The 26638-nt window shown below is 44.4% G+C and overlaps 1 protein-coding gene across 3 annotated transcripts in view; it reads left to right on the top strand.

The window, feature by feature from the left end:
* Positions 1-26638, top strand: part of LOC108411445 (protein unc-13 homolog C-like) — a 331641-nt gene that overhangs the window by 194399 nt on the left and 110604 nt on the right. For all 3 annotated transcript variants that reach the window (XM_037539851.1, XM_037539850.1, XM_037539852.1), the window contains one exon: positions 25693-25819. In XM_037539851.1, the coding sequence (XP_037395748.1) occupies positions 25693-25819 (127 nt within the window). The remainder of the gene's footprint in view (positions 1-25692; positions 25820-26638) is intronic.

Here is a 26638-nt window from a genome sequence, read left to right as displayed (position 1 = left end):
GCCATCACATGACAGCCTTGCTGATTTGGAAAACCACCAGCCACTCTGGCCCTTTGGGGACACTTCTGATCTGTATACAACCGCCCACATGTCCAGCTGGACACTGAAGGACGACTGACTGTTGAGCTCTCCTGCTACCCACCTCAGACCAGCTGCCCACGCCCCAGCTACTGCCACCTGCCTTGGACTAGCTGCCCACCCTACACTGATGTTTTCATGGACTCCCAGCTATTACTACTACTAACACTACTGCTATTAATATTGGTTGTATAATCATTTATAGGTAGTCTGACCAGAGGAGGATGGATCCGCCCTTGTGAGCTTTGGTTCCTCCCAAGGTTTCTTCCTCAGATCTGAGGGAGGTTCTCCTTGCCACCGTCGCCCCTGACTTGCTCTCCTGGGGGTTTTTATTCATGTTAAAACTTTGTCTTTTCTGGAATTCTGTGAAGCTGCTTTGTGGCAACATCAGCTGTAAAAAGCGCCACAAATAAATCTGATTTGATTTGATTTGATCTGGCGGAATAGAGGATGGCTGGGTGCTAACATTAGCTAGCTAACCTTGCTAACCTTAGCGTACACTGACAAAAGTATATACCCCTGAAATAGGCTATGGGCTTTACTAGGCTTTTCTTGCTGTGTCCTTTTTTACATCTCCTTTTTTTCTGTTTTCAGTTGTCAGGCGTTTCAGACAAGGGCTGCTGAAGATAGCAAGCTTGCTAAGGACAGATGTCCTCACCTTAGCTAGGCAGCACAGAGAAATGGCTAACAACCGAAACGTGAAGATGTGGTTTCATAGCAGGAAGCATCCTATAGAGCCCGTAGCCCATTAAGGGTATCAGCAAACGGCCAGTTGGGCTTTTGGCAGTGGGTTCTACCGTGGGCTATGTGTTTTTGGAGATCTATTCAACCGACAAGGGAACGCAGCGCCGTGGAACCTTGAATACGCAAACCTAACACGGCCTAAAAACTGTCTGTGGGCTAATGAGTCTGTAAATCAGAATCAGCCAGCGATGGTTAGTCTGTTTGTAATGATGTGCATATGACTGTTTTTGTCGTCAGTGGCCCGAAAATACTACTGTTGTGATGTTGCTAGCCTGTTTGGCAGTAAGACGTGTGTGTGTGTGTGTGTGTGTGTGCGCGTGTGTGTCAGGCCTAATGAAGTCTGTGATGCGTTCTCCGCTCTGTGCCCTGAGCGCAGTCAGTAGTGGAGTTGTTGAGGAAATGGATGAGGCTAATTTTAGTTAGTGCAGAGGAAGTGAGCGCCAGGCCTTTATTATAGTGACATGTTGGTTAAATACAAAGGGAGTCCGCATGGCACGATCCCAGAACAGAGCCTGTCTGTCTTAGTAGTACAGTAAGGTGTAGCACAGTTACATCAGTGCAAATCTCCAGTGGAGGCGCAGGAGCTCCTCTGGAGGCTTTCAGCAGCAGGCGTAGCTCACTGCTAATACAGAGACACAACTTTATTATGCACTTAAAAACCTATTTACAGGTATTAAAGTGTTATAATATTAAAGAGAGGAAATAAGAAGATGAGAGGAAAAGAGGAGGGGATGGGAGAGAGGAGATTAGATAAGTGGGAGAAGTAAGGGTGGAAGGAGTGGAGAGAAGATAAGAAGATGATGGAAGAAGAGAAAAAGGGAGGAAAAGAAAGGGGAAAGATGATGGAAGGGGGGGATGAGAGGGGAGCTTAGAAGAAGAGAGGTGAGGAGAAAAGAGGTGAAGAAAGGAAGAATGAGAAAGAGAGGAGAGAAGAGGAGGGGAAGAGAGATGGAAGATGAGAGCTACACAAAGCAGCTACAGCTATTAACTACAAAAAATTGTAGTTCACTACAAAGAGTATCGTGCTACTTAGCTGCTCCCCATCTCTGGTGATATAAGGACAATGCAGATGTTCATATTACGTGAAAACGCAACACCTACAGCAGTCGTGCTCTTGTGTGTCGCATATGGTGTGAAATAACAAGCATCGCGGAGAGGTTTCGGATTAACACGCTCTCCACGTCACATCTGTTACAAACACAAGCATAGTAAGTTTTGGGGGAATAAAAGGAAAAAATAAGAATTCCAGTCCTTTTAAAATCACACACTCTCTTACACAGTTAATTAGCAAAGCTGTCTGTGTGCTGGGTTGTGTGGTGTGGTCCCGAATCATCTCCCCAGAGGGGGAATCTACAGCAAGGCCCTTCCTAGCCGTGTCACTCCAAACATGAGTCACCCACCTGAGCTGCAGGCGCAGGATCCCCCCGTGAAAGGCTCGCCGCGTGGGCCGGGTCGCTGTATAAGCGAGGCCCCTCGTAGCATCAGAAGCGGCATGACAGCGAGATTCACGCTCCTGTTCACAAATTCTCCCACAGCCTCGTCCCGTGAGTCACACAACACTCTCAGCGCTGTGACTTCTCCAGAGATCCCACCTCTCCAGGTCTGCTGGGGACATTAACATACAACGGCATTTCCGCTCCCTCGCAGGGATTTTCCCCTAATTAGGAGAGACATGGCAACCTCTGACGTGAACCTGCTCTGGTGTTGCATGCTGTTGATCTGCTGTTCATGATTTGCCGCCAGGTCTTTGTGAAGGCACGTTCTCCACATGCACGCGCCATGATATGCACTCGTAATCAGTGTTACCCACAGCGTTTTGTGGTGGGTGGACCTCCCTCGGATCCTCTGGGGGGGTCCAGGTGCATGGTCCCCTAAATGCATAAAATGCATCCATTGCACTTTGAAAGCAAAACTAAGAGGTTAGATCAGTGAAGAACTTTGCTTAATGATAATTAAGATGGGAAGGGTCAAGTGTGAATGCAAGTCGGAGCTGAAATATCCAAAGTCATAAGTCATATCCCCAGTCAAATAGCATGTTGGTGGTTTTCTAGGTGTGTGTGTGTTTTTTTTTTCCATGATTTGTTCAATTAAGCAAACACAGCTGTAAAATGTGGTTTGCTCCCTGTAGAGGACGTCTTGGCTTACTTTCATTTAGAAAATCAACAGAACGTCATGTGACCCAGGGAACACAAACCTGGACTAGACTTTATAAATGATCATATGTGAACAAAAGCCACTATATTGGCAAACATTTCTGCATTGGTTCTGTTTTTATAATGGAGATTTTTCTGCAGAGAAAAATGTCATAGGAGTGTATCGTATGTAATTCAGGAGCTGTTGATACTCTATTTAGCATGACTTTCATGACAAGTGTGATAAAATGCCACAAATTTAACTGTGAATACTAGATGTGTGATGTCCATTTTATCGGAAGCTATTATTCTTATACAAAAGACACCAATAAAGTGCAAATATACATGTTTCAGATATTTTCTGTGGACATTAGATATGAGATCCTTCTTTTTCATGAAGAAAGAAAATGACAAAGAAGTTAGAAAAACAAGTTCAAAATATTAGAAACTCTTAACAGCCACCTGGAAGAGCTGGTCGACCTCAAAACTGCCCCCATCAGATAAACAGCACTGAAAGCTTTCATCTCTGAGAGAGAGGAGAACATCAAGCTGCTTCAGATCTGAAAACATCCACAGGTGTTTCTGTCCATCCTTCCACTGTGAGAAGACCACTCAGCGCTGTGGGTCTGAAAGGACGTGTAGCTGATCAAGAAGAACCTCACTGAGAAAAGGAGACGGACACACCAAACAAAGAAGCCGAACGATGGACTGACCACCCCAGAGTCCAGACCTCAGCACCACTGAATGGGTTTGATCACTACAGAAAATCATCAACCAGCTTCTAAGACTGAGCTTTGGAGGCGTGTCTGCAGATTCTCTGAGGAGCTGAAAGGGAGCCTCATGGAAAAGAATAGGAGCTGTAATAAAAGTAAAGAGTGGCTCACTGGATACTGGACAAGATGACATTAGATTTAGGTTCGGTCATTTTCTGTTTCCTGTCTTTTCCTGGCGCTGGAAAATGAATAACTGTATCAGTTTTGACAGGAAATTTAATGAAGAGCGCTGTCTGACTTCTACGCAGTACTGCAGGTACAGGCACACTGTACCCAGTCTGTTGCAGCACAGTTGATTAACCCCCTCTGTTCTCTGCATTGGTCAGTTTCTGACCAGAGGGCTCACCATTGATGAAGGACTAGATACAGGCTAATGCAAACTGTGCATCAACAGATGAGCTACTGTCTCAAACTTTACACCAGCAAGGTGGAGCTACAAGGGGTTTCTAATAAAGTGGCCAGGGAGTGTAAGATGTTTTTGTTGGTTTGTGTGCAGCATCACAGCTTCCCTCAGGAGGAGTCAAGCCTCTCTAAGTCTAAATAAGAAAGAACATTATGAAGAGCGGATTCCTGCAGTGAGGGTCTATACGCTCTGACCAGGGGCCTTCATGCTAGATGTGTGTGGGGTTGGTGATGTCTGCATCGACTGAGTCTAAGCTCACTCCCTGTCCCCTGACCCCTGGAGGCCGTCCTCCTGGCCACTCTGGGTCATATGTGGGTGTACGGAGTGTTTAGCTGGGAAACAGACAGTCTCTGCACCCCCTGCATCCTCACACAGCGATGAGATCTGCTCCTCAGGGCAGGAAACATCTGTGACGTTCTGTGTGTGTCTGACCTACACATGGAACCAAGCCACACATTGTTAATGCTTTCATTTATGAAGAACTTGAATAACTGAAGGTGTTTTTTTTGTTCAGTTTAAATGAAGAACAATCCAAAGATTTAAGTTATGTCCATTTTGTGTTCAAGCATTTCAGTGGGATATTTAAAGATTTGCAGTTTTGCTTCTGATCCTGAGATTTCCAAACTTCCCAGGCTTCTGGTTTTATGCATATCTGTGTTTCTCATTTTGTGGTTTGAGATGTATCGATTCTCTGTGTTGAGATTTGAGATATATCCATTTCCCAATAATGAGATGGTTTCATGCTTCTGATTTTCAGATTTTGAGAATTGAGATATTCCTATGTATCTGATTTTGAGATTTTGGGGTGTTTCCATGTTTATGATTTGAGATTTAGAGATATGAGACATTTCCATACCTCTGATTTTCAGATTTTGAGATTCAAGATGTTTCTGGTACTTCTGATTTGAGAACTGAGATGTTTACATGCTTTTGATTCTGAGATTTTGAGATATGAGATCTTTTCATACCTCTGAATTTCAGATTTTGAGATTTGAGATTGTTCCATACCACAAATCTTCGATTTGAAAATGATTCTAATTTGAGATTTTGTGGTTTTGATGCAGACCATCTGATCTCTGCCTCATCATTAGCAGCGCTCACCTGCATCTGCGGGTCTGAGAAAGGATGAGACAGAGACACAGTCCAAAGCGCCTTACAGTGTCCCAGGATAACAGCATGCCTGTCAGAGGGAGAGGGAGAGAGAGAGGGAGGGAGAGAGAGGGAGGGAGAGAGAGAGAGAGAGAGAGAGAGAGAGAGGGAGGGAGAGAGAGGGAGGGAGAGAGAGAGAGAGAGAGAGAGAGGGAGAGAGAGAGAGGGAGGGAGAGAGACGGAGAGAGATAGAGAGAGAGACGGAGAGAGAGAGAGGGAGAGAGAGAGAGAGAGAGAGGGAGGGAGAGAGTGGGAGGGAGAGAGAGAGACAGAGAGAGAGAGAGAGGGAGGGAGAGAGAGGGAGGGAGAGAGAGAGAGAGACGGAGAGAGAGAGAGGGAGAGAGAGAGAGAGAGAGAGGGAGGGAGAGAGTGGGAGGGAGAGAGAGAGACAGAGAGAGAGAGAGAGGGAGGGAGAGAGAGGGAGGGAGAGAGACGGAGAGAGAGAGAGAGAGAGAGAGTGAGAGAGAGAGAGAGAGAGAGAGAGAGAGGGAGAGAGAAAGAGAAAGCGAGAGAGAGAGAGAGAGAGAGAGAGAGAGGGAGGGAGAGAGAGAGAGAGAGAAAGCGAGAGAGAGACAGATGGAGAGAGAGGGAAGGAGAGAGAGAGAGAGAGATGGGGAGAGACAGAGAGTGAGAGATTGAGAGAGAGATGGAGAGAGAGGGAAGGAGAGAGAGTGAGAGAAGGAGAGAGAGAGAGAGTGAGAGAAGGAGAGAGAGAGAGAGATGGGGAGAGAGAGAGACAGAGAGTGAGAGAGAGAGAGAGATGGAGAGAGAGGGAAGGAGAGAGAGTGAGAGAAGGAGAGACAGAGAGTGAGAGAAGGAGAGAGAGAGAGAGAGATGGGGAGAGAGAGAGAGAGAGAGAGAGAGAGAGAGAGAGAGAGAGTGAGAGAGCGCACAGTAAAGCTGGGTCTGTGTGAATCAAACATCTGAGAGCAAACGTGCTGTGGGATCAGGTCCTCTGAGTCGTATTAATCAGAATAAAGTTAAAACTGAACCCAGATCAGCCCCCTCAGTCTCTGGGGGGCTGGTATATTTGCCCCTCCTAAGCCCCCTGCTTTGAAGCACAGCTCAGGTAAATCTCGCAGAGCTGCTCGAGCAGGTCAACTCTGGGACACACACAGCTGAGCACTGCTTCTCTCTGCCGCAGAAATCTGGAGACACCCGCTCTTTGTCAGTTTGCAGTAACTGACCATCTCTTCCTTCCTCAGAATTACTCAGGCTGTCTTACTGTGCCTAATATATGTACATGGGCTCTGTTCTGATTGGCTGCTCTGTACTGCGCCTTATTCAAAATGCAGTCCAGAAAAAAATCCTCTAAGTGAAAGTAAGTGAGCACATCCTCTACATCCTCTACAGAGAACACACTGCTGCATGTTTTAATGCACAGTTACTGTTCATTTGCCATCTTTAACATATTGGGAAGGGGAAAATTATAAAGTGTGGCCTGTGCAAAAGTTATGGCACATTATGTTTTTGTGTTTTATTTTTTCCCAATATGTTAAACTTCAAAAAAAATAATGTAAATAAGTTGCAAAGAAATTGTGGATTAAAATTAACAGAAAAATATCATATTTAGGTGTGTTAATTTATTTACGTATACTGGTCACATCACAAAAACAGTGAACTCAAAATGGGATGGATTTTGGTTTTGGGGATGTATTTGTGAAAAGATTTGGGTGACTACTGGTTTCTAGTGTTCGTGAGCAATAGTAGCATCATACTTCCAGCACTAAAGTGCAAAATGTGGACACTAAACATGTCTTGGTTGTTGTAAACATGCTGTTGCTGTAAATTAATGATAATACATTTGAATGTGTTAAACTAATGAACATCTGAAATAATCCTAATCTTAGAAAAACGATTTAGACAAAATATCAGGTTTTTTTTTTTTTTTTCAGATCATTTGAGGGAGAATTGGCTACGTTATTAGACTACGAAAATGACACCCTGTACTATCAGTGTTATGCTTGTTGTGAAGAAAAGGACCATAATCCTCATCGGTTAGTGTCATTTTTTAACAGAGAACATACATTTGTGTATGTTACCATACCATACCATACTTTGGTCTTTTAGACTTGACATTTCCAGTGTAAGGCGGCACGGTGGCGTGATGGGTAGCGCTATCGCCTCACAGCGAGGAGGGCCTGGGTTCGATTCCCTGGCCGGGCGGCCAGGGTCCTCTCTGTGTGGAGTTTGCATGTTCTCCCCGTGTCTGTGTGGGTTTCCTCCGGTTTCCTCCCACAGTCCGAAGACATGCAGTCAGGCCATTTGGACATGCTGAATTGCCCCTAGGTGTGAATGTCTGTGTTTGTCTGTCTGCCCTGTGATGGACTGGCGACCTGTCCAGGGTGTATCCTGCCTTCCGCCCGAAGACTGCTGGGATAGGCTCCAGCACCCCCCTGTGACCCTGATGGAGAAGCGGCTTGGAAAATGGATGGATGGATGGATGGATTTCCAGTGTAGACGTCTTTAATGCAGTACTATATTTAGACACTCAGTTGGCCAAGGGTTTACTGTTCAGAGTCAGTAGCGAAAGCAACGTACAAGGTCACTTCTATCTGGCCTGCAATGTGAATGTCACGTCACAGATTTCTGCATAAGCTGAAAAAAAGTCTATTTCAGACGTTCACACATGAAGAAAATGTGTTCCATCAGCACAGTTCTTCAGGAAAACGACTGACACATCTGAATCCTGTAGGTTCAGAGCTCCGTTGTTCTCAGTGTGGCAGCTCGGGGACAGACGATCGCTCAGGAGGGAAAAAATGTCCTTTACAAAGCTGACTGCATCAATAGGTTTTAGTGTCCGGCAGTGAGGATAGTAATAGCGCAGTGGCCCTGCTGGACGCTGGCCAGTCGTTAGTGTCTGTGACGCATCAGATTCACCAGTGATTGAGGCAGAAACTCCTCCTGAATTTAAGTGGTGTTTTCCTACGGCCAATAAACCCAGCCATTCTTCAACCACTACTGGATCATTAACTTAGAGAGAGAGAGAGTGAGAGAGAGAGAGAGAGAGAGAGAGAGAGAGAAACCAGGGAGGGGAGAGAGAGAAGTAGGGAAGGAAATAGGAGGGAGAGAGAGGGAAGGAGGGAGGGAGGGGACAGAGAGAAGGATAGGTAGAGAGAGACAGAGAGATGGGAGAGAGAGAGAGAGAGAGAGAGAGAGAGAGAGAAGGAAGGAAGGAAGGAAGGAGATAGGAGAGAGAAGGATGGAGGGGAGATAAAAAATGAGGGAAGGAGATAAGAAAGAGGGAAAGACAGAAGGAGGAACAAAGGAAGAGGGAGACAGGAGGGAGAGATAAAGGAGAGAAGGGAGGGAGGGAGGAGAGAAGAGTGATAGGACTAGGAAATAGAAAGAGAGAGGGAGTGGGGAAAGAAAGAGAGAGAGAGAGAGAGAGAGAGAGAAACCAGGGAGGGGAGAGAGAGAGAAGTAGGGAAGGAAATAGGAAGGAGAGAGAGGGAAGGAGGGAGGGGACAGAGAGAAGGATAGGTAGAGAGAGACGGGAGAGAGAGAGAGAGAGAGAGAGAGAGAGAAGGAAGGAGATAAGAGAGGGAAAGACAGAAGGAGGAACAAAGGAAGAGGGAGACAGGAGGGAGAGAGAGATAAAGGAGAGAAGGGAGGGAATGAGGAGAGAAGAGTGATAGGACAGGGAAATAGAAAGAGAGAGGGAGTGGGGAAAGAAAGAGAGAGAGAGGAGGGAGGGGGAGAGAGAGAGAGGAAAGATAGAGGGGGGGAAAGGGAGGAGAGAAAAGAGAGAGGGGGAGATAAAGAGAAGGAGATGGGGAGAGATAAGGAGATTGGGAGAGGAGGGAAAGAGAAAAGGAGAGTGATAGAAGAATGAGAGAGGGAGGAGAGAAGAGAGAAAGGAGAGGGAGAGAGGAAGAGAGTTAGGAAGGAGGAAGAGAGAGAAGGAGTGAGAGCGTGAAGAGGAGGGAGAGAGAGAGTAGAAGAGAGGAGGGAGAGAGAGCAGGACAGAGGGAAGTTTTAATGGCATTAACAAATTTTCCTGGTTTGACCCTTTAACCTGTCTGTAGCAGTGTAGACTAAAGCCCTGCTGCAGTGCCGTATTCCTCTGGGATATAATCCGGCTTTACACTTGCTTTTAAAGGGATACTTTGAGCACCTTGAGAGGACGGCACTGGTTAGCGCTCATGACAGAACAGTGGATAAACGCTGAACTAAATCAGCAGCTTAGTCGAGCACCAGTTCCCCTCGAGATCCTCCACTTAAACCAGGATCAGAAAGAAAAAACGCCCAGTGAGCGGCAGTTCTGCAGATGGAGGTGCCTTGTTGGTGAGAGAGGTCAGCGGAGAATGGCCAGACTGGTTCGAGCTGACATGAAGCTAACTCAGATAACCCCTCGGTACAATTATAGTGATCTGAAAAGCACCTCAGATTGCACAACATGACAAACCTTGACGGGGATGGGCTACAACAGCAGAAGACCGCATCGGGTTCCACCTCTGTCAGCTAAGAGCAGGAAGCTGAGGTTGCAGTGGGCACAAAACTGGACAGATGAAGACTAGAAAAACAGCCTGGTCTGATAAACCTTGATTTCTGCTGAGGCACACAGACAGGGTCAGAATTTGGCACCAATAGCATGAATCCATAGACCCATTCTGACTCCGAGGTGGTGTAATGGTGTGGGGAATGTTTTCTTGGCACTTTGTGGGCTCGTTAATACCAATCAATCATCATTTGAATGCCACAGCCTACTTGAGAATTGCTGCTGACCGTGTGCGTCCATTCATGACCACTGTTTACCATCTTCTGATGCCTACTTCCAGCATGGTAATGCACCATGACACAAAGCAAAAGATAAATGCAGTTAATTAAGGTTGACTTATTATTATTATTATTATAATGAATGATTTCAGTCATTTAACAGCCCTGATCTGTTTGTTTCTGGTTCTGTTTTGTTGGCAGTAAACCTCCTCTGTCCTAACTTTACCCAAGGTGCTGAAGTTCATGTGATCAGGCTGTGAAAGTGTTGAGAGTCTCAGCTCCAACAGCTCAGCCATGTTATCTCCCTTTCAGAGAGCGTGCAGTTAAATCCATTCTAATCAGAGTAAACCGCGGCCGCACAGGACGAGTGAGCACACAATCCCCTCCGCCCAGCGGGACTGTGGGACATGATTAGAGCCGGTCACCAGGGGAGCACTGGCGGAGGGGTGAGAGTGAGCGGGTCCCACTGGGACAGGGACTTTATTTTAGCCGGGACGGCACACAGAGTAGATTCTCATATACAAGCGTGTCCTGTGGACCCAGGAGCTTCAAACTCATTAGCCTCAGGCTGCACTTACGCAGCAACAGGACTCACTCAAATCACTCGTCTACACCTGTTTGGACTTTAGAGACACCATCAGCATGTGTTGGAGACAGTCCAGGACTGTAGTAGAGTTTAACTAGTCATTATTGGCATTTTTGCATTTAGTTTAGCCAAATTAAAATAAAAATAAAATAAAATGTGATTACAGTAACTTTCAGTCCTGACAACTTACAGACTAAAAAGTTCAGGAGCACAAAGAAAATATAGAAGCACGCAAAGGAGAATATCTAAAGCATTTTAATATTCTAAAAAATAAACTGGCTTTTGAAGGAATATAAATTGAGACTAGGCAAAACATTTACGGCATTTGGCAGACGCTCTTATCCAGAGCGACTTACAGTTTGATCATTTTACACAGGTAGGTGAAGGCGGTGTTAGGAGTCTTGCCCAAGGACTCTCACTGGTATAGTGTAGGGTGTTTTCCCAGGTGGGGATTGAACCCCAGTCTACAAGGCAGAGGTGTTAACCACTACACTAACCAACCACACACAAAACCCTGTTTACATGAATCAAATCAGACAAATCTTTTATCAGCAGGTTTAAAGTCTAGTGTGGAGGTTTGAGTCATGGAAGCTGCCCCTTCAGATGAGCTAACACTAAAGCTAACACTGGACCGAGGCAGTTCTGCTAAAGACTCTTCATCTTGAAGTGTGTGTTGTGCTGGTCTGAGCGGATTCACTCACTGTCCACTCTATTAGACACCACTACCTTGTCGTTACAGATGTAAAGTCGGAGACGACAGCTCATCTGCTGCCGCACAGTTTGTGTTGGTCATTCTTTAGTCCTTCATCAGTGGTCACAGGACTCTGCCCATGGGACGCTGCCCACAGCATGCTGTCGGCTGGATGTTTTTGGTTCTCAGTCCAGCAGCAACACTCAGGTGTTTAAAACTCCAGCAGCACTACTGTGTCTGATCCACTCAGACCAGCACAACACCCACTAACACACCACCACCACATCAGTATTGATCCACCACCCAAATAATACCTGCTCTGTGGGGGGCCCTGACCATTGTAGAAACAGATGGACTACTGTCTGTAACTGTAGAGCTACAGAGTGCTCCTATATGGTCAGTGCCGTGGCTACATACTTGAGTGTAAAGAATCTTGTACAACAATAATTTCAGACTGAAATCGTGATAAAATATCATGTCAGGAGCAGCTTGGAGCCCTTACTCACTATGTTTCACAGAGACTAAGTAAAGTTGAGAAACTGCCATTAATACACATCATTACCAGAGGGAGGCCATGATCACGAATGAATCACATGACATTATTCCAGCCTATGAGATGATTAGTCTCAAACTGAAATGGCCACAGCGGGACATGAATGAAACACGTTTGAAATGAAAGCAGCAGCTCCTTTCCTGTTTTTGTATTTTTTTAATTTCTTTCCTCTGTGTGTAATCGATAAAGCTATCTTTCACCCCCTCTGCATTACACAGGAGAGAAAGTTGTAATCAAAGGCGCAGTTCCACTTAGAGAGCACTTTTTATGGCCTGCCTCGTATCAGATGAGATATGGCAAAGGTCTCCTGTGTTTCCCTCCACAGGTAGCAAATATATTTCAGCACAAAATGAACTTTCATTTTTCATCACATAAAAATTGTTCGATGAAGAGTTTGACCAAAAAGAAACTTTCCAGGCTTGCTTATCTGATAAGCAGAGGCACTGGTGCTAACTGTGGGGAATGAATAGCTTTATCTGTGGTTCAACCTTTCATTGGATCTTTATCTCTAACATGATGAAGTATATTTACAGTACACTGCTCTCAGCCTAGCAGGGACACTGATGTGTGTAAAAAACAGTGTTTCAGTTAAAGTGGTCAGTGAGTGAAAGCACAAGGTTAGTGTTTCTAATAAAGTGGTCAGTGAGTGAAAGCACAAGGTTAGTGTTTCTAATAAAGTGGCCAGTGAGTGGAAGCACAAGGTTGGTGTTTCTAATAAAGTGGTCAGTGAGTGAAAGCACAAGGTTGGTGTTTCTAATAAAGTGGCCAGTTAGTGAAAGCACAAGGTTAGTGTTTCTAATAAAGTGGCCAGTTAGTGGAAGAACAAGGTTAGTGTTTCTAATAAAGTGGCCAGTGAGTAAAAGCACAAGGTTGGTGTTTCTAATAAAGTGGCCAGTGAGTGAAAGCACAAGGTTAGTGTTTCTAATAAAGTGGCCAGTTAGTGGAAGAACAAGGTTAGTGTTTCTAATAAAGTGGCCAGTGAGTAAAAGCACAAGGTTGGTGTTTCTAATAAAGTGGCCAGTGAGTGAAAGCACAAGGTTAGTGTTTCTAATGAAGTGGACAGTAAGTAGAAACACAAGGCTGGGGTTTCTAATAAATTGGCCAGTGAGTGGAAACACAAAGCTGATGTTTCTAATAAATTGGCCGGTAAGTGGAAGTTAAACCGGTAAACTGGACAGTTCATAGATCTGCTGTCTGTCTGACGCTACACTGACTGGAAATGAGAACATGTTCAGAATTAGTCCTGAATGACAGCCTCGAAGTTGATGGTCAGGTGAATATGTGGTCTACAGTGTCATGAAGAATCAATGTTTTAATTATTAATGGTGTTTTCTTAAAACCTGTAGCCTTTAAATTGAGATCATGGCAGTGAATGTTGGCAGACTTTCAGTAATGGGGACAAAAGCCTGTGAAAGAGCGTTGTGGATAGTGTATCTAGCTTAGAGCAGAGAAAAGACAGAGTGAGAGACACTGTGTTCAGTGTGGCAGGGATGCAGTGTTCCAGCTGTCCTCATCTCCAGCATAACTGCCATTGACACACACACTCCTCAAAGGCTGTGAGACGTCATCATTATCGTCCTTATCCTTTCCCCAGGGAACACTCTCACTCTCTCTCGAGGAATCCGTCTGTCTGTCTGTCTTCATGAGCCGCTTCTTACTCCAGAGCTCTGCCAACTCACTGGCAACTCAATGGCTTACTTTTAAACTGCTGTAGCAAGCGTTCAGTGTGTTTTTGTGACAGGACGGATATTAAAGATACATGATGAATAAATGTGGCTGTGCTTTTGTCTCTGCTGAGGATTAATGGACGTGTTTTCCTTCGCAGATGATAACTCAGATGTCAGGACTGTGATAAACTTCAGAACTGCTCACAGTGGTGGTGACAGGAACCAGATGGCCACCTCTGAACGTTATTGTGCATTATTGAGACGTTGTTCTACAGTAGTTTGGAGAGGATTATTAACATTCGCTGTATTTTTCACTGTATTCACTGTATTGGGTTCTCTGGTGGTTCTCAGTAGTAAATAAAATGTCTATATTTGTGTTGTAGTCATGGCGACCCCTGGATCCTGTCACCGCCACTGTAAAGAGATCTGAACCCTTTCACACCGAACCGCTCTGATTGACCACCTTAACCACTGAAATATGCAGAGCTTGTTTATTCCGTGTTCTAGTCTTTCATTAATGTGTTCTACATCCAAGAGGATTTTAGAGTCAGCTGTGGATTTGGTTGGGTAGTTCCCGAGAAGCTTCCCTTTCTTTCTCTGCTTTGTATCCCTTTCTTTTCTTTCTCTCCACTGCATCAGAACCGGGTGTCACATCTTCTCGCTCCCTCTATGCTAGCGGGGACGTGAGCTTGTTTACAAATACTTGTTTATGCCGTGCGGTGCTCTTGGGAAGACACGAACCTGTCTTTGAAGATGTGAGGAATTCTGCTTCCCCGTACTGCCTGTGGAGACTCGGGGTCAGATCCACATGGGAAATACAAACATCCAAACCTGCACGTCAGCTCTCGACTTCTGACAGTGCTTTTGCGTCATGGATAGCTGTTGTATGTCAGCGCGGTTCTTTCCCGACTGTCTGACTTTTCTGAGTTGTCAGTTTATTAGACACACCTAAATAGTAGCATCCTCTGACCTTCAGAACAGCATGTGTTTGCCTGGATTCTGTCATGGAGTCCATCACACAGTCCATATGTTATGTTGCCCCAGGCCTGGATATGGAAATACAGTACAGTAATATGTAGTAGTGAATTGATTTAAAGTGACTGTTGTTCTATACCTGCATGAGTGAGCCAGAAACTGGTCCAGACCTTTAAAAATGGTTTATAGGGTTGAGATAAAGGGACTGTTTGAGCCACTGAAGCAATGTAACGATGCTGTCATGTTCCTGGATCCATTCGGCGGTGATTCGTGCCTTATCACATGGTCCATTACCACACTGGAAGTGTGTAACCTAAACTGTTACCATGAGTGGATGAACGTCCTGGCGGCAGTATTCAGATACTCCACACCAATCACGTGTTCCTCGGATGGTACCAGGGGCCGTTACGCATGCCACTCCTATTACACCACCACCGCCGCCTGTCTGTACTGTAGAAACCAAACAAGGTGCTCCATGGATTCGTTGCTTGTGCCAAATTTTGATTCGTCATTCTGCAAGATGCAAAAGGAACCTGGATTCGTTCGACCATGCCGCTTTTCCCCGCCAGTTCTCAGATCTCAGTGGTCCAGTTTTGCTCTTTCTTGTGGACCGTTTCAGCCCCCGTTAGAGTCTCTGGATGTGGTAGCACTTGAATAAAGCCAGATAAGAGGTCCATTCTGAGATGACAGTGTACATATCATCTGTGTGCTTGCATCTCTGTTGACCCCTCTGATCCACAAGCTGTTCGCAGACACGCCAAACACTTTTGCTTTTCTCAGTTCTCAGTAAACCCTCGAAATGTTTCTACATGAAAAAGCCCACAGTGACAGCTGTTTAGGAGATGCTAGGATATCCTCACGTAGCACCAACTGTCATGCTGCATTCAGAGTCACTGAGGTGGCTCTTTTTCCCAGCTCCCAGTGCTAACAGATGCTAGAACCCTGGTTACCTAATAAACTGGTACCTCAGTGACTCAGACTCTCTGTTAACATCTGATCGTCTCCTTTAAGACATCATCATCTAATCGAGAGACGGCACATTTGCACACGCCACCCTCAAATGTAGCTTCAGCAGAGAAGCCTATACAGACTACACTGTGCTTAAAGTCACAGCCAGGAGTGCTGAGAGGACGGTGTGCAGTTCTTTACAGGCAGCTTTCACATTTGTAAACTGTTCAGTGAGAGTGTGGCAGGAAAGATGTTGAGGGTGGAGCACATAAAGGTGGGCGATACGGCAAAAATGTAATACCATGATATTTATACATGGTATGTGATGATTTATATTCACTCCTAATAAGTTACAACAAAGTAGTGTAACTAAAAAAAAAAAATACTATTCATGATTTGATACAGGGATTCACTCGAAAGAGGCCCAGAATATTCTTTAATAACTCTCTCTAGGACGAAGCAATCTGAGCGAAACAATGTGCAATGAGCTCCTCAGTATATGGATCTTCAACCAAGCCGGGATGCCCCTGCGTCAGAGCTAGAGGTAGGGACCCCACAGCCATCGCGACGTTTTACCTCCGTTTGCAACAGGGGTTTGTAGACCCCTGTACCCCTTCATATGTCTGGCAGAAACCAGATCACCTTCAGCATCACAGTTGGTTCAGATTACTTCATCATAATGGGAGTTACTACAGAATATTCAAGGCCTCTTTCAAATGAATCTCCTTGGACTATTGCACTTTTTTAATTTTGCTGTGGACTCTTATTGTAGAGGAAGAGGCTAGATACCACCAGGGGTGTGTCTGTGTATATTATATGTTAGCTGGCAGAGAGAGAGAGACGTGAGCTGGAGTAGAGAACCAGCTGAGTTAGCCAGAGAAATGCTGAGGCCCACAACAGCCGGAAAACAAAGCGCCTCTACTTGTGCAAAAGTTGTGTCTCTTGTAATAGCGGTGGACGCTACAGTGCGTAGCCAAGCTGGCCACGATGCATTTACAGATATAGATGAGTAAATATGTGCTCGACTACTTTGGCCAGATGCAAACATTCACAAGCGTGAGCTTGTCCTTTAAACGTCTCACATAGACAACATCCAGAGTTCACAGGGTTTCTGGTTCTGTTTCAATGCCGTAAACTTTACTGCCACAACTCAAAACCTGCTTACTGGGTGTGGTAAATATTGCTGTGGAGTCAACGTACTTTTCACTTTGTTCATTTATTACCAGACTCAAATACCTCAGACTTCACACACAGAAAGCAGCAGCTGCAGTGCTTGACGACACAACAGGATAACAAGTGGGAGACCCAGTGTTGTCCTACAGCACTACAGCTTGTATAATGAGGGGAAAACACTTCAAAAAATGGTCTCTTGTCAAGTGAAATGATCTTAAATCTAGTCGATCTGTCATTTTTCTGTTTGTGATGGTCGTGCATAAGATTATCTAGCTTATTTCTAGACATTATTTACTTGTTTTGGGTCATTTTATCAAGTAAGCTTTTCTCATTGTAGTGGCAGATCATTTAGCTTGCTTCAAGCACTTTTCTTAAAACAAGCAGAAGTATCTGCCACTGTAGTCAGATACTTTTACATAACAAAATTACTCAAAACAAGGAAAAAAATGTCGAGAATTAAGTTAAATAGTCTTTAAATAGATAAACAACTCGATTTAAGGTAATTTTACTTGACAGGTTACTATATTTTGCAGTGAAGCACAGCAGTGTTTTCAGTAATTTCATTGCCTAAAACCAACAGATTGTCAAAATTAGTGAGGACGCATAGCCCCTGAGCTTGATCCCTCTGTCTGGGATGATGTGTGGGTGCAGGAGAGGTCGTAAAAATTGACCGTGCTCTGCGCTGCTCTCTGCCAAAGGTGCTGTGTAGCTGTGATAGCTTTTATGACCCTCCTCTGGGCACATCTGTTCCCGTGGGGTCCGTATGAGGACATGGTGTAACGGACGAGGCATGAACAATCCCCAGCAGGGTCTCTGTTGCACGGGTGGAGGCGTAGAGCGAGTACATCCCATGGCGGATGTGATGCAGTTAGAACGCTGTTCGTTCAAGAGTGGATACAGCTCGTGGCGACTTTTCGTCCTTGTTGATGAGCCGTTCGCTAGAGGCACTAAACCGATTTCAGTCTGGATCTGCAGCCTGTTTCACTCGGGGCGCCCGTTGGTTTAAATAATTTATACCAGGGTACGTGGGTAACGTGAGTGAGGGGGCTCTGTTGGCATCCCCCCGTGCGCTTGCCTCCGTAACTCCGTAGCTGTGCGGCGTAAGCGGGCGCCTCCCACACACGCCACACTGGAGCTTCTCCTCCACAATGAGCCGAGTGATCAAAGTGGCACGGTGTCACAGCGCATCACACTCCACTCCCAGCACAGCGACCCAACAGAGGTGTGCTCAACACTGCAGAGGTGCAGGACACGTTAGAACCGGGAATACGAGGATTACCAGCAACACAAACCTCCACGGAAAAAAGATGTTTAGCCACTGAGACCACTTTCACATCATAGAGTGACCTGGGTTGGTTTGAATAGTGTTCATATGAGCGTAAATCTTGTTCGGGCAGGGGAAATGGCTGTGTGGGTGCAATATGTTATATAATATGATGTATGTATTATATATCGCTGCTGTCTGGACAAAACCTTGTATCTCCATTTTTATGGAATGTTTTCCTTGTTTGACATCATTTGAAAATGACTGCTGCCCTTTACGTTGTATGTAAATTTCATGATGAATGGACCAAAAGAAACAACCCAAAATGACTTGGAAAACACTCTGGTTCCATTGACTTACATTGAAAGAAAGCTTGGTTTTTCCCTTCTCCTGTAAAGTTACCATTTTGGAGATCCGATGTTTTGTTTTCTGACCTTGATATATATAATATATTTTTACGCTTTCCGCAGGATTTATAACGCTCTCAGTTTCTTTTGCAGTTGTGAACACATCAAATGAGCTCAGAGCCCTTTAAACAGACCCACAGACAAACCGCACTCAGACCATCTCCTGAAACAGTTGATTTGTGGTTCAATTTGGGTCCCGATTGATTTGTGCATTATAAAAACTAAATGAAATAAGCTTGAGGCTTATGTACAGGCACAGTCACCATCTTCCAGTGCTTAGCAGATGAAAACAAGCTCCTCAGGAGAAAGACTGCCTGTGGGTTTGTGTCATTTTGCAAAGAGGCATATAAATGCAATAAGACACTAGACTATTTTCACCGTGGGTGATGCTACCCACAGTGAGACACTAACGTTACCCGTGGTGAAATCACTAACACGTCGCCTCGAGTCGCTTATTGCTTTTAGGAAACACAGTATAATATTTATGATAACGGAATACAGTATTATAAAATACAATGCTCATTTAAACATCTTTCCTATCAGTGATGTCATCAACAACAATAACGTTTATTGTTTTTAATATTGTTTTTACCATTATTGAAGTATTCCAGTCTGGGCCCAGTTTTGCAAAAGCATCTTAGTGTACAGATCTTCACTTCGTAGAGTGTTCGGACCAAGATTTGACAGTAATTTAGAGATAAATGGACTTATTTGCATTGTAATGAGAAACTGTCAAACACTAAAAAGTCAAGATGAAGTCAACGTCTCGTTCAGATGTTCCCGTTCTACTTTAAATGGTGCCTGAGGCGCCAGAATGTAACTCCATTTAAGGTGGAACGGGGACAATTTGAGCGAGAAACTGATTGTATCTTCACGACTTTGAACAAGAAGCTGCCGAACAAGAAGCTGACCTCAGCCTCGTAAAAAGTCGACCATTTTACAAGAAACTATTCCACTTTTTAGGAAAAGTTTCCTGCCAGAGATGTGAGAAAAGCAGCTATATCTGAGCTAAAGCTTAAAGCAGAGCAAAGTAAGTCTTTGTTTTTGTTTATATATATTTTAGCCTATAGTAGAGCATCAGCACATACCAAGACATATTTACAGTGAAGAAAAATGGTGTGGCTCCCAAAGTGGTTTGATGAATGGCTCTTCTTAACATCTGGGTCTGCTTTAGGGGAAACCCAGCCCAGATACGTTATGTGATGAACTTCTAAAGGAGTTTTCGTGTAGGCAAATGATCCGAGCGCTCATCAGCGCTAAGGACGATCGGAAAGTGGGTTCAGTCACTGAGGCCATTTACAGCTGGATCCCCTTCACTTTAACAGAATTGGGTTCTTTTAAAAGGAACTACACATGAAAACAGTCACAGATGCTTTGCTGCTAAACTAGGTTGTTATGGTGATGTATTTCACCGCTGGTTGGCAAGTCATATTACAGCAATATCAGATATGCATCCTGCTCCCCAAAGGTATGCGGAGGAAAAGTGGCCCCCGGCCGGAACTGCTCTCCCAAGACGAATTAGCACTTATCACATGCAGTACTTGCTCAACATAAAGCAAAATTGAAACACGTTGTTTTGCTTCTGCTGTTGGCGTGGTTGTGTTAGGGTTTCGGAGGCACCACAGTTAGTCACGCCTTTAAATAATTCATACAGGCGTGTCTCGTATGCCTGGCTTTATTAATATTGTCCCCACTCGCAAAGCTGGAACATTGGACATTATATAGAGCCTCCAGCTCCCCAGGCGGACCAGGCAAATGTACACTACACTCAGAGCTAATGAACTGAGATCAACTTCAGTTCCACTTCAGATGGACGTTAGTTCTAAGACAAAACGAATGGAGCTCACTGAGTTTAAGAAGTTTAGATCTAGAATTCAAGCCCAGTGTGGTGTTTCATACTGGTGTACTGTCACTGTCGCCAGGAGACCCCATTATCTCTGGATCTCTGGAACACTAAAGCTGGGCTACACTGTGTTTTTAGCCTGATTTAGCCAGTGATTTTTATACAATCTACAGCAATTTTCCAGCTTGATTGGGAGTGATTGAGGTGGATGATCTGGTAGTGTTGGAGGAGAGCGTATGCTATGGGCACCTATACCTGAATGGCTGGGCTTTTTTAGTGAAGTGGTTCAGGAAATATAGTCTATGAATTATAGAGGTGTGTCACAGCTCCCTCCGGCCCGGCTGAAACTACAGCCAGCGCGGCTGCTCCAGACTGCAGTCCCCCCGCCGCACACCCACGCTTCAGTAGGTGACTCAGAACTCTCACTGATCAACCTGTCACCATTCTATCACCACACCTGTCACTCCCTGTATGTAATCAGCCTGTTTGTAAGCTCACAGTGTGAACTGTTGTCTGCTTGTCGTTCATACCGAGCGTTTCGCTCATGTTAGTTACCCTGAGTTCTACCTTGTCCTTTTGCTTCATTTTGGTTTCTTTCTGTTTATCGACTGTGATTTTGGATTCTGTCTTAAAGTAATTATTAAAGCAATTATTAATTATTAAAGTTCCTAACTCAAGCCTTTAACTTCTTACAGCCAAAGGCCCGGCACGTATTACCAAGCTATAAGGTATAAGCAAAATACCTTTCACAGACATCCACCGAGCTTTTGTGGCTTTTAGTCTGTCTTCTCCTTTCTTTGCTGCTCCTCTATGCCTTTCTCTCCTTGTGTCTAGCTCTCATTCTCTCCCTCTTTTTCTCTTTCTCTCTCTCTCTCATTCTCACTCTCTCTCTCTTTCTCTCTTTCTCATTCTCTCTCTCTCATTCTCACTCTCTTTCTCTCTCTCTCTCTCTCTCCCTCTCTCCCTCTCTCATTCTCACTCTCTTTCTCTCTCTCTCTCTCTCCCCCTCGTTTTCTCTTTCTCTCTCTCTCTCATTCTCACTCTCTCTCTCTCTTTCTCTTTCTCTCTCACTCTCCCTCTCTCTCTCTCTCTCTCTCTCTCTCTCTCTTTCATTCTCACTCTCCCTCTCTCTCTCTCTCTCCCTCTCTCTCTCCCTCTCTCTCTCTCTCTCTCTCTGTCTCATTCTCACTCTCCCTCTCTCTCTCTCTCCCTCTCTCTCTCTCTCTCTCTCTCATTCTCACTCTCTCTCTCTCTCTCTCCCTCTCTCTCTCTCTCTCTCTCTCTCTCATTCTCACTCTCCCTCTCTCTCTCTCTCTCTCTCTCTCCCTCTCTCTCTCTCTCTCTCTGTCTCTCTCTCTCTCTCCCTCTCTCCCTCTCTCATTCTCACTCTCTTTCTCTCTCTCTCTCTCTCTCCCTCTCTCCCTCTCTCATTCTCACTCTCTTTCTCTCTCTCTCTCTCTCTCTCCCCCTCTTTTTCTCTTTCTCTCTCTCTCTCATTCTCACTCTCTCTCTCTCTTTCTCTCTCACTCTCCCTCTCTCTCTCTCTCTCTCTCTCTCTCTCTTTCATTCTCACTCTCCCTCTCTCTCTCTCTCTCCCTCTCTCTCTCCCTCTCTCTCTCTCTCTCTCTCTCTCTGTCTCATTCTCACTCTCCCTCTCTCTCTCTCTCCCTCTCTCTCTCTCTCTCTCTCTCTCATTCTCACTCTCCCTCTCTCTCTCTCCCTCTCTCTCTCTCTCTCTCTCTCTCTCTCATTCTCACTCTCCCTCTCTCTCTCTCTCTCTCTCTCTCTCTCTCTCTCTCTCTCTCTCTCTCTCTGTCTCTCTCTCTCTCTCTCTCATTCTCACTCTCCCTCTCTCTCTCTCCCTCTCTCTCTCTCTCTCTCTCTCTCATTCTCTCTCTCTCTCTCATTCTCTCTCTCTCTCTCTTTCTTGCTCGCTCTCTCTTTTCTTGCTTTCATCCAACCCTACTTTCATTATCTGACCTGTCACAGCTTATCACAGCCTTGCCTGCCAAAGTCACCCCAGACCTACCGGAGATCCACACCAGCTCTGGGGTGTTAACAGACACAGACTCAGGGGTGCGTGAGGTTAGCAGCCACAAGCCCAGGGTGTTTGCAGTGACAGACCCAGAGGGGCTAGCAGGTTAGCAGGCCATTAGCTAGCACAAATCTGGCTTAAAGATTTGTCTCCGGATCTCAAGGAGTGCATAAAGCCCCAGCTAAGCCTATTCGTTTTGGTCATTATGGGATGTCTTGACCTGCTGACCATACATGATAGGGGTGGGGGAAAAACCTGACTCTTAGATGCATCGTGATGCAGACGTGAATGATTCTGAACCGATTCATAAACATCAAAAATTGATTTCTAAATATTTCATTTGTAACGTGATGTTGACGGAACGTAAAAGGCGGAACTTGGAAGTGGGTAAGTGCAGCGCCCGGACAGTCTGGCGAGAAATCTGACCGGCTCTGCATTAAAGCCAAGTTAGGTCAGGAGTCACAACTCAAATATTAAGAAGAGCCATTTTGTGCTTTCAACAAAAACCAGACCACATTGGGAGCGACAACGTTTAAGGTTCAGTACGTCTCAGTGTGTGATAATGTCCTAGTTTAGGCTTAACAATATGAACAAGAGCGCAGACTTACTTTGTTCTGCTTTACGCTTCAGCTTTAGCCGCTTTTCTCACGTCTCCGCCAGAAAACTTTTCTTCAAAAGTAGAACGGTTTCCTGTAAAATGTCTCTCAACATTCGACTGTTTTATGAGGCTGTGAAGTCGCTTTTCATTCGCCAGCCTCTCGTTCAAATTTCCCCGTTCCACCTTAAAGTCAGCCTAAGGTGCCAGAATGTAAATGGTCACCATTTAAGGTGGAACGGGAAAATTCGAAAGAGAAGCAACTTCATCTTCGCAACTTTTTAGCGTTTGACAGTCTCTCGTTGCAGATTTAATGTACCAGGAAACCAACTAATGTGCTTATAAATGCAAACAAGTCCATTTGTCTCCAAATGTTTGTCTTAAATTTGGCTTTTTGTTCACTACTGACTCTTGCTAGGTTGCTATGTACCCTGCAGTCTGCACGCCAGTTCCCAGTCGTTGTGAAACAGGGCTTTTGCGCTATGTTGCCCACTTTGGGGGCGAGATACAGCGTTCAGTCTCGAAAGATATTTTACTGACACAGCAACCCACACCAGCCTTTCTATCCATTACCTGTGGATCTTGTTTCACCGTAACAGCGCATTTTATGGCAGATGAGTGGCAGCGGCGTCTCATGTGCTCCAAACAAGAGCAGCGAACGAGAGCCTTCCAGTTTACTCACCACATCACTTCCATCTGATTTATTAATAAAAGATATTGGAAGTAAATTCATTATAGATCATTACAAATACTTTGCTTTTAAACTACCAAGTCCTCAGACATTAGGAAAAAAGAAAACCTATATAGAGTCCTGTATAGAAAAATGATGCATCAAGATGCATCCATAATCGTTCTATAATCGCTTCGCAGCCTCTGAATCATAAACGAATCGACTCGTGAGGGGACCTAGAGATTCCCACCCCAATACATGAGGTATATTTCTCATAGAAACTGATGTTCAGTCATTCCCTGCCTCACCCTCAACACCTCAAGTCTTCAGATAACTAAGACAAAGATCTCACATTTAGACAGCCAGGCAATTTCATCTTCTTAAAGCGGTATTGGAGCGATTTTCCCCCCAAATTTCTGCATAATTTAGTCGTCAAGGTATAAACAAGGTCATTTGGAGTGGTTTGGAGGGAAACTCTCGATTCTAGAGAAACTCATTGAGTTGCCTGGTGCCTGACATATTCTTTTATCATAGGTTTGTTAAAAGGTTTTGCCCATATATTCCTTTTTTTTTTCAATCCATTTATGATGAAGGTACCTGATGAGTTCTGTGAGGCAACAGAAATATTTTATAAGAAAAAAGAAAAAATATTCATATAAGAAAAAAAAGCCAAGAAATATTTTTCACACTTACTGCTGTTTTACCATCATCAGGATTGCATAAAAGAGCTCAGAAGACACGTGTGGGTTCACTGGTGGATTTAATAGTAAATAAAGTGTCTATATTTGTGTTGTAGACACAGTGACCCCTGGTTCCTATCACAACCACTGTAAAGACATCAGAGGCAGTAAGATTCTCTACAATGAATTATTTCTTCTTATTATATTTATATATATAATATAATTATTATTTTGCAAAATTGGTGGAATTACACTGTAAGCAGTTGCTAATACTGCACTGAAATCCATCAATGAAGCCATCAACCAGTGGCTTCCATATCATCTTTTCAAGCAGTATTATGTCTGCTGGTATATGAATTGTGTTGCCATTGTCTCCTCAAACTGCCCTGAAGTGACATTTCTATTTGAGAACAATCATAACTGCTAAGCTGAACTGGTCTGACTGGTCTTTCAAATGCAGTGTTAGTTCATGTATCATACAGTGCAGAAATATATCAAATATGAAAACCTTTATCTAAAAATACAAATAGGCTATTATAGCTAATGAATTAAAGCCAGTGGAGCCAGTAAACATGGTTGTGTCATCACTTGTATTTATATAGCATCTTTCCCATGTTCAAGGACGTTTTACAATCAGTAAGTAACATAATACATAATCAATAATTCATAACACAGAACACACACACACGACTCCATGGTTCCCACAGCTAGCAGTGGGGGATTTCACCAAGGTATAGAGCCACTTTGCAAGCCTGTAAAGGGAAAGCTAGGGAAAGTGTCACTCCGCAACTACGGTGCATCACACAGAAGGCCGAAAATGTCCTCAGCCATGCAGGGGAAGCTTATTCCAGCAGCCTCATTGCTGCAATGCAGCGTTAACCAAGTAGCCGACCTAGGCAGCAACATAGTAGCGCTGCTAATGCGGCCAAACACTACCCATCCAGGCAGCCCCACAACTGCAGTGCAGCAGCCAACCCAGACTGCGATGTCACGGTGATCAGGTCCCCATCCAGAGAGCCTTGTAGCCACAACACAGCGTCACTCAAGCAGCCGATCCAGGCTGCACCATAGCTGTGTAACAGCCAGGACCAAGTCTCTGAGCCACAGCTGGACAGTCGCTCTTGCGGCTGTTGTATCAGTGAATATGATGGCAAACTCCATCAAAACACAAACAATACAAAACAAATGGAAAAATGATGTTAAGCGGCAGCCATAGTGCACCGGCTTACTTACAGCAGAGCACACACACCTCATTATTACCAACGCTCGCATTTTTGGGTGTCTTTAAGCCTCACAGCTGGCCTCATGACATCTTGAAGGTGAGCTCGAGTCTACAGTGTGAGATCACCAGCAGCTAAGATGAGTGAATCAGTTCAGATTAGCATGAATGTTTTAATAAGTAATGAACTGTGGGACAGCATTAGGCCCAAGTGCTAACATCACGTTTTCATATGACCTGATTTTGTGGGTTTTTGTTTGATTTTGACATTGTGAGATCCCATTAACACTTCTGAAGCGGAGCTTCTCTGAAATGAAAATGCGGAGAGTGTCTCCTCGCGTGACTCCTGATGGCCTTATTTCCTTTTTCTCTGTTTATCTCCTCACAGAACACGAGAAACAGCGTCTGTGCAAGAGCACGGAGTACATGAATCTGCACTTCAAAGTCAAATGGTTCTACAACGAGTATGTGAGAGACCTGCCGGCCTTCAAGGGGACTCCACCGGAATATTCACTGTAGGTATTCCTTAGTGATGAGAAGCGATGTAGTCAGGCGGATACGAGGGTATGCTGACTTTTTCGCTGGCCTGTATCTGCACGCTGGCTTCTGATGATGAGTTTTTGGTTTCTTAATTCAGAAAGTAAGCCCTCAGTCTAGGACAGGAGAAACATTACACACGAGTGAGTTCGTTTGATTCCATTGATATTCTTCATGAAACAATTCAGTACATCGTGAAATACTAATCATAATATTCATATTTTATTCAGCCTGCTTTACTGATCCCTGAAGCATGACAGAATACGGTCAGAAACCGATCAGAATCACAGGGAGAACTAAACCAGACATGCCAGACATGCAGTCATACATCATAAACAACCCGTAATGACTTATTAGCACAACAAACAAAAGAATAGCATCGCAAAACACACGCAAAATAAAGAATGAACCAAATGAATAAAATAAATACGGGCAATAACAAACAGCAGTCAGTAAGCATCAAGACGCACATCAAAATAAAGCACAAAGAATAAAATATGATCACACAAATTTAATAAGTAAACAACAAAATAAAAACTAGAATAATCCGAGTCAAGTCCTCTGATAATGAAGAGTGGGGACTTTCTTATATATCAGGCAACGCCTTCCATAACCGAGATGCACTAAATAAGATCTCAAATATGATCGCAGTTACATTACATTTGATGTGAGTATTCTGGAACTATTCAGAATTATTTTATTTTAAATGGACTTTTGTAACCTGAAGGAACAGTGTATATATTAAATATATACAATAAAAGCAGCCAGGGTTTTTATTTTGTTTTGGTGTATTTGAT

Source organism: Pygocentrus nattereri, chromosome 7, assembly GCF_015220715.1.
Source record: "Pygocentrus nattereri isolate fPygNat1 chromosome 7, fPygNat1.pri, whole genome shotgun sequence".
Classification (NCBI taxonomy): Eukaryota; Metazoa; Chordata; class Actinopteri; order Characiformes; family Serrasalmidae; genus Pygocentrus; species Pygocentrus nattereri.
This window is presented reverse-complemented; position numbering and strand designations above follow the sequence as displayed.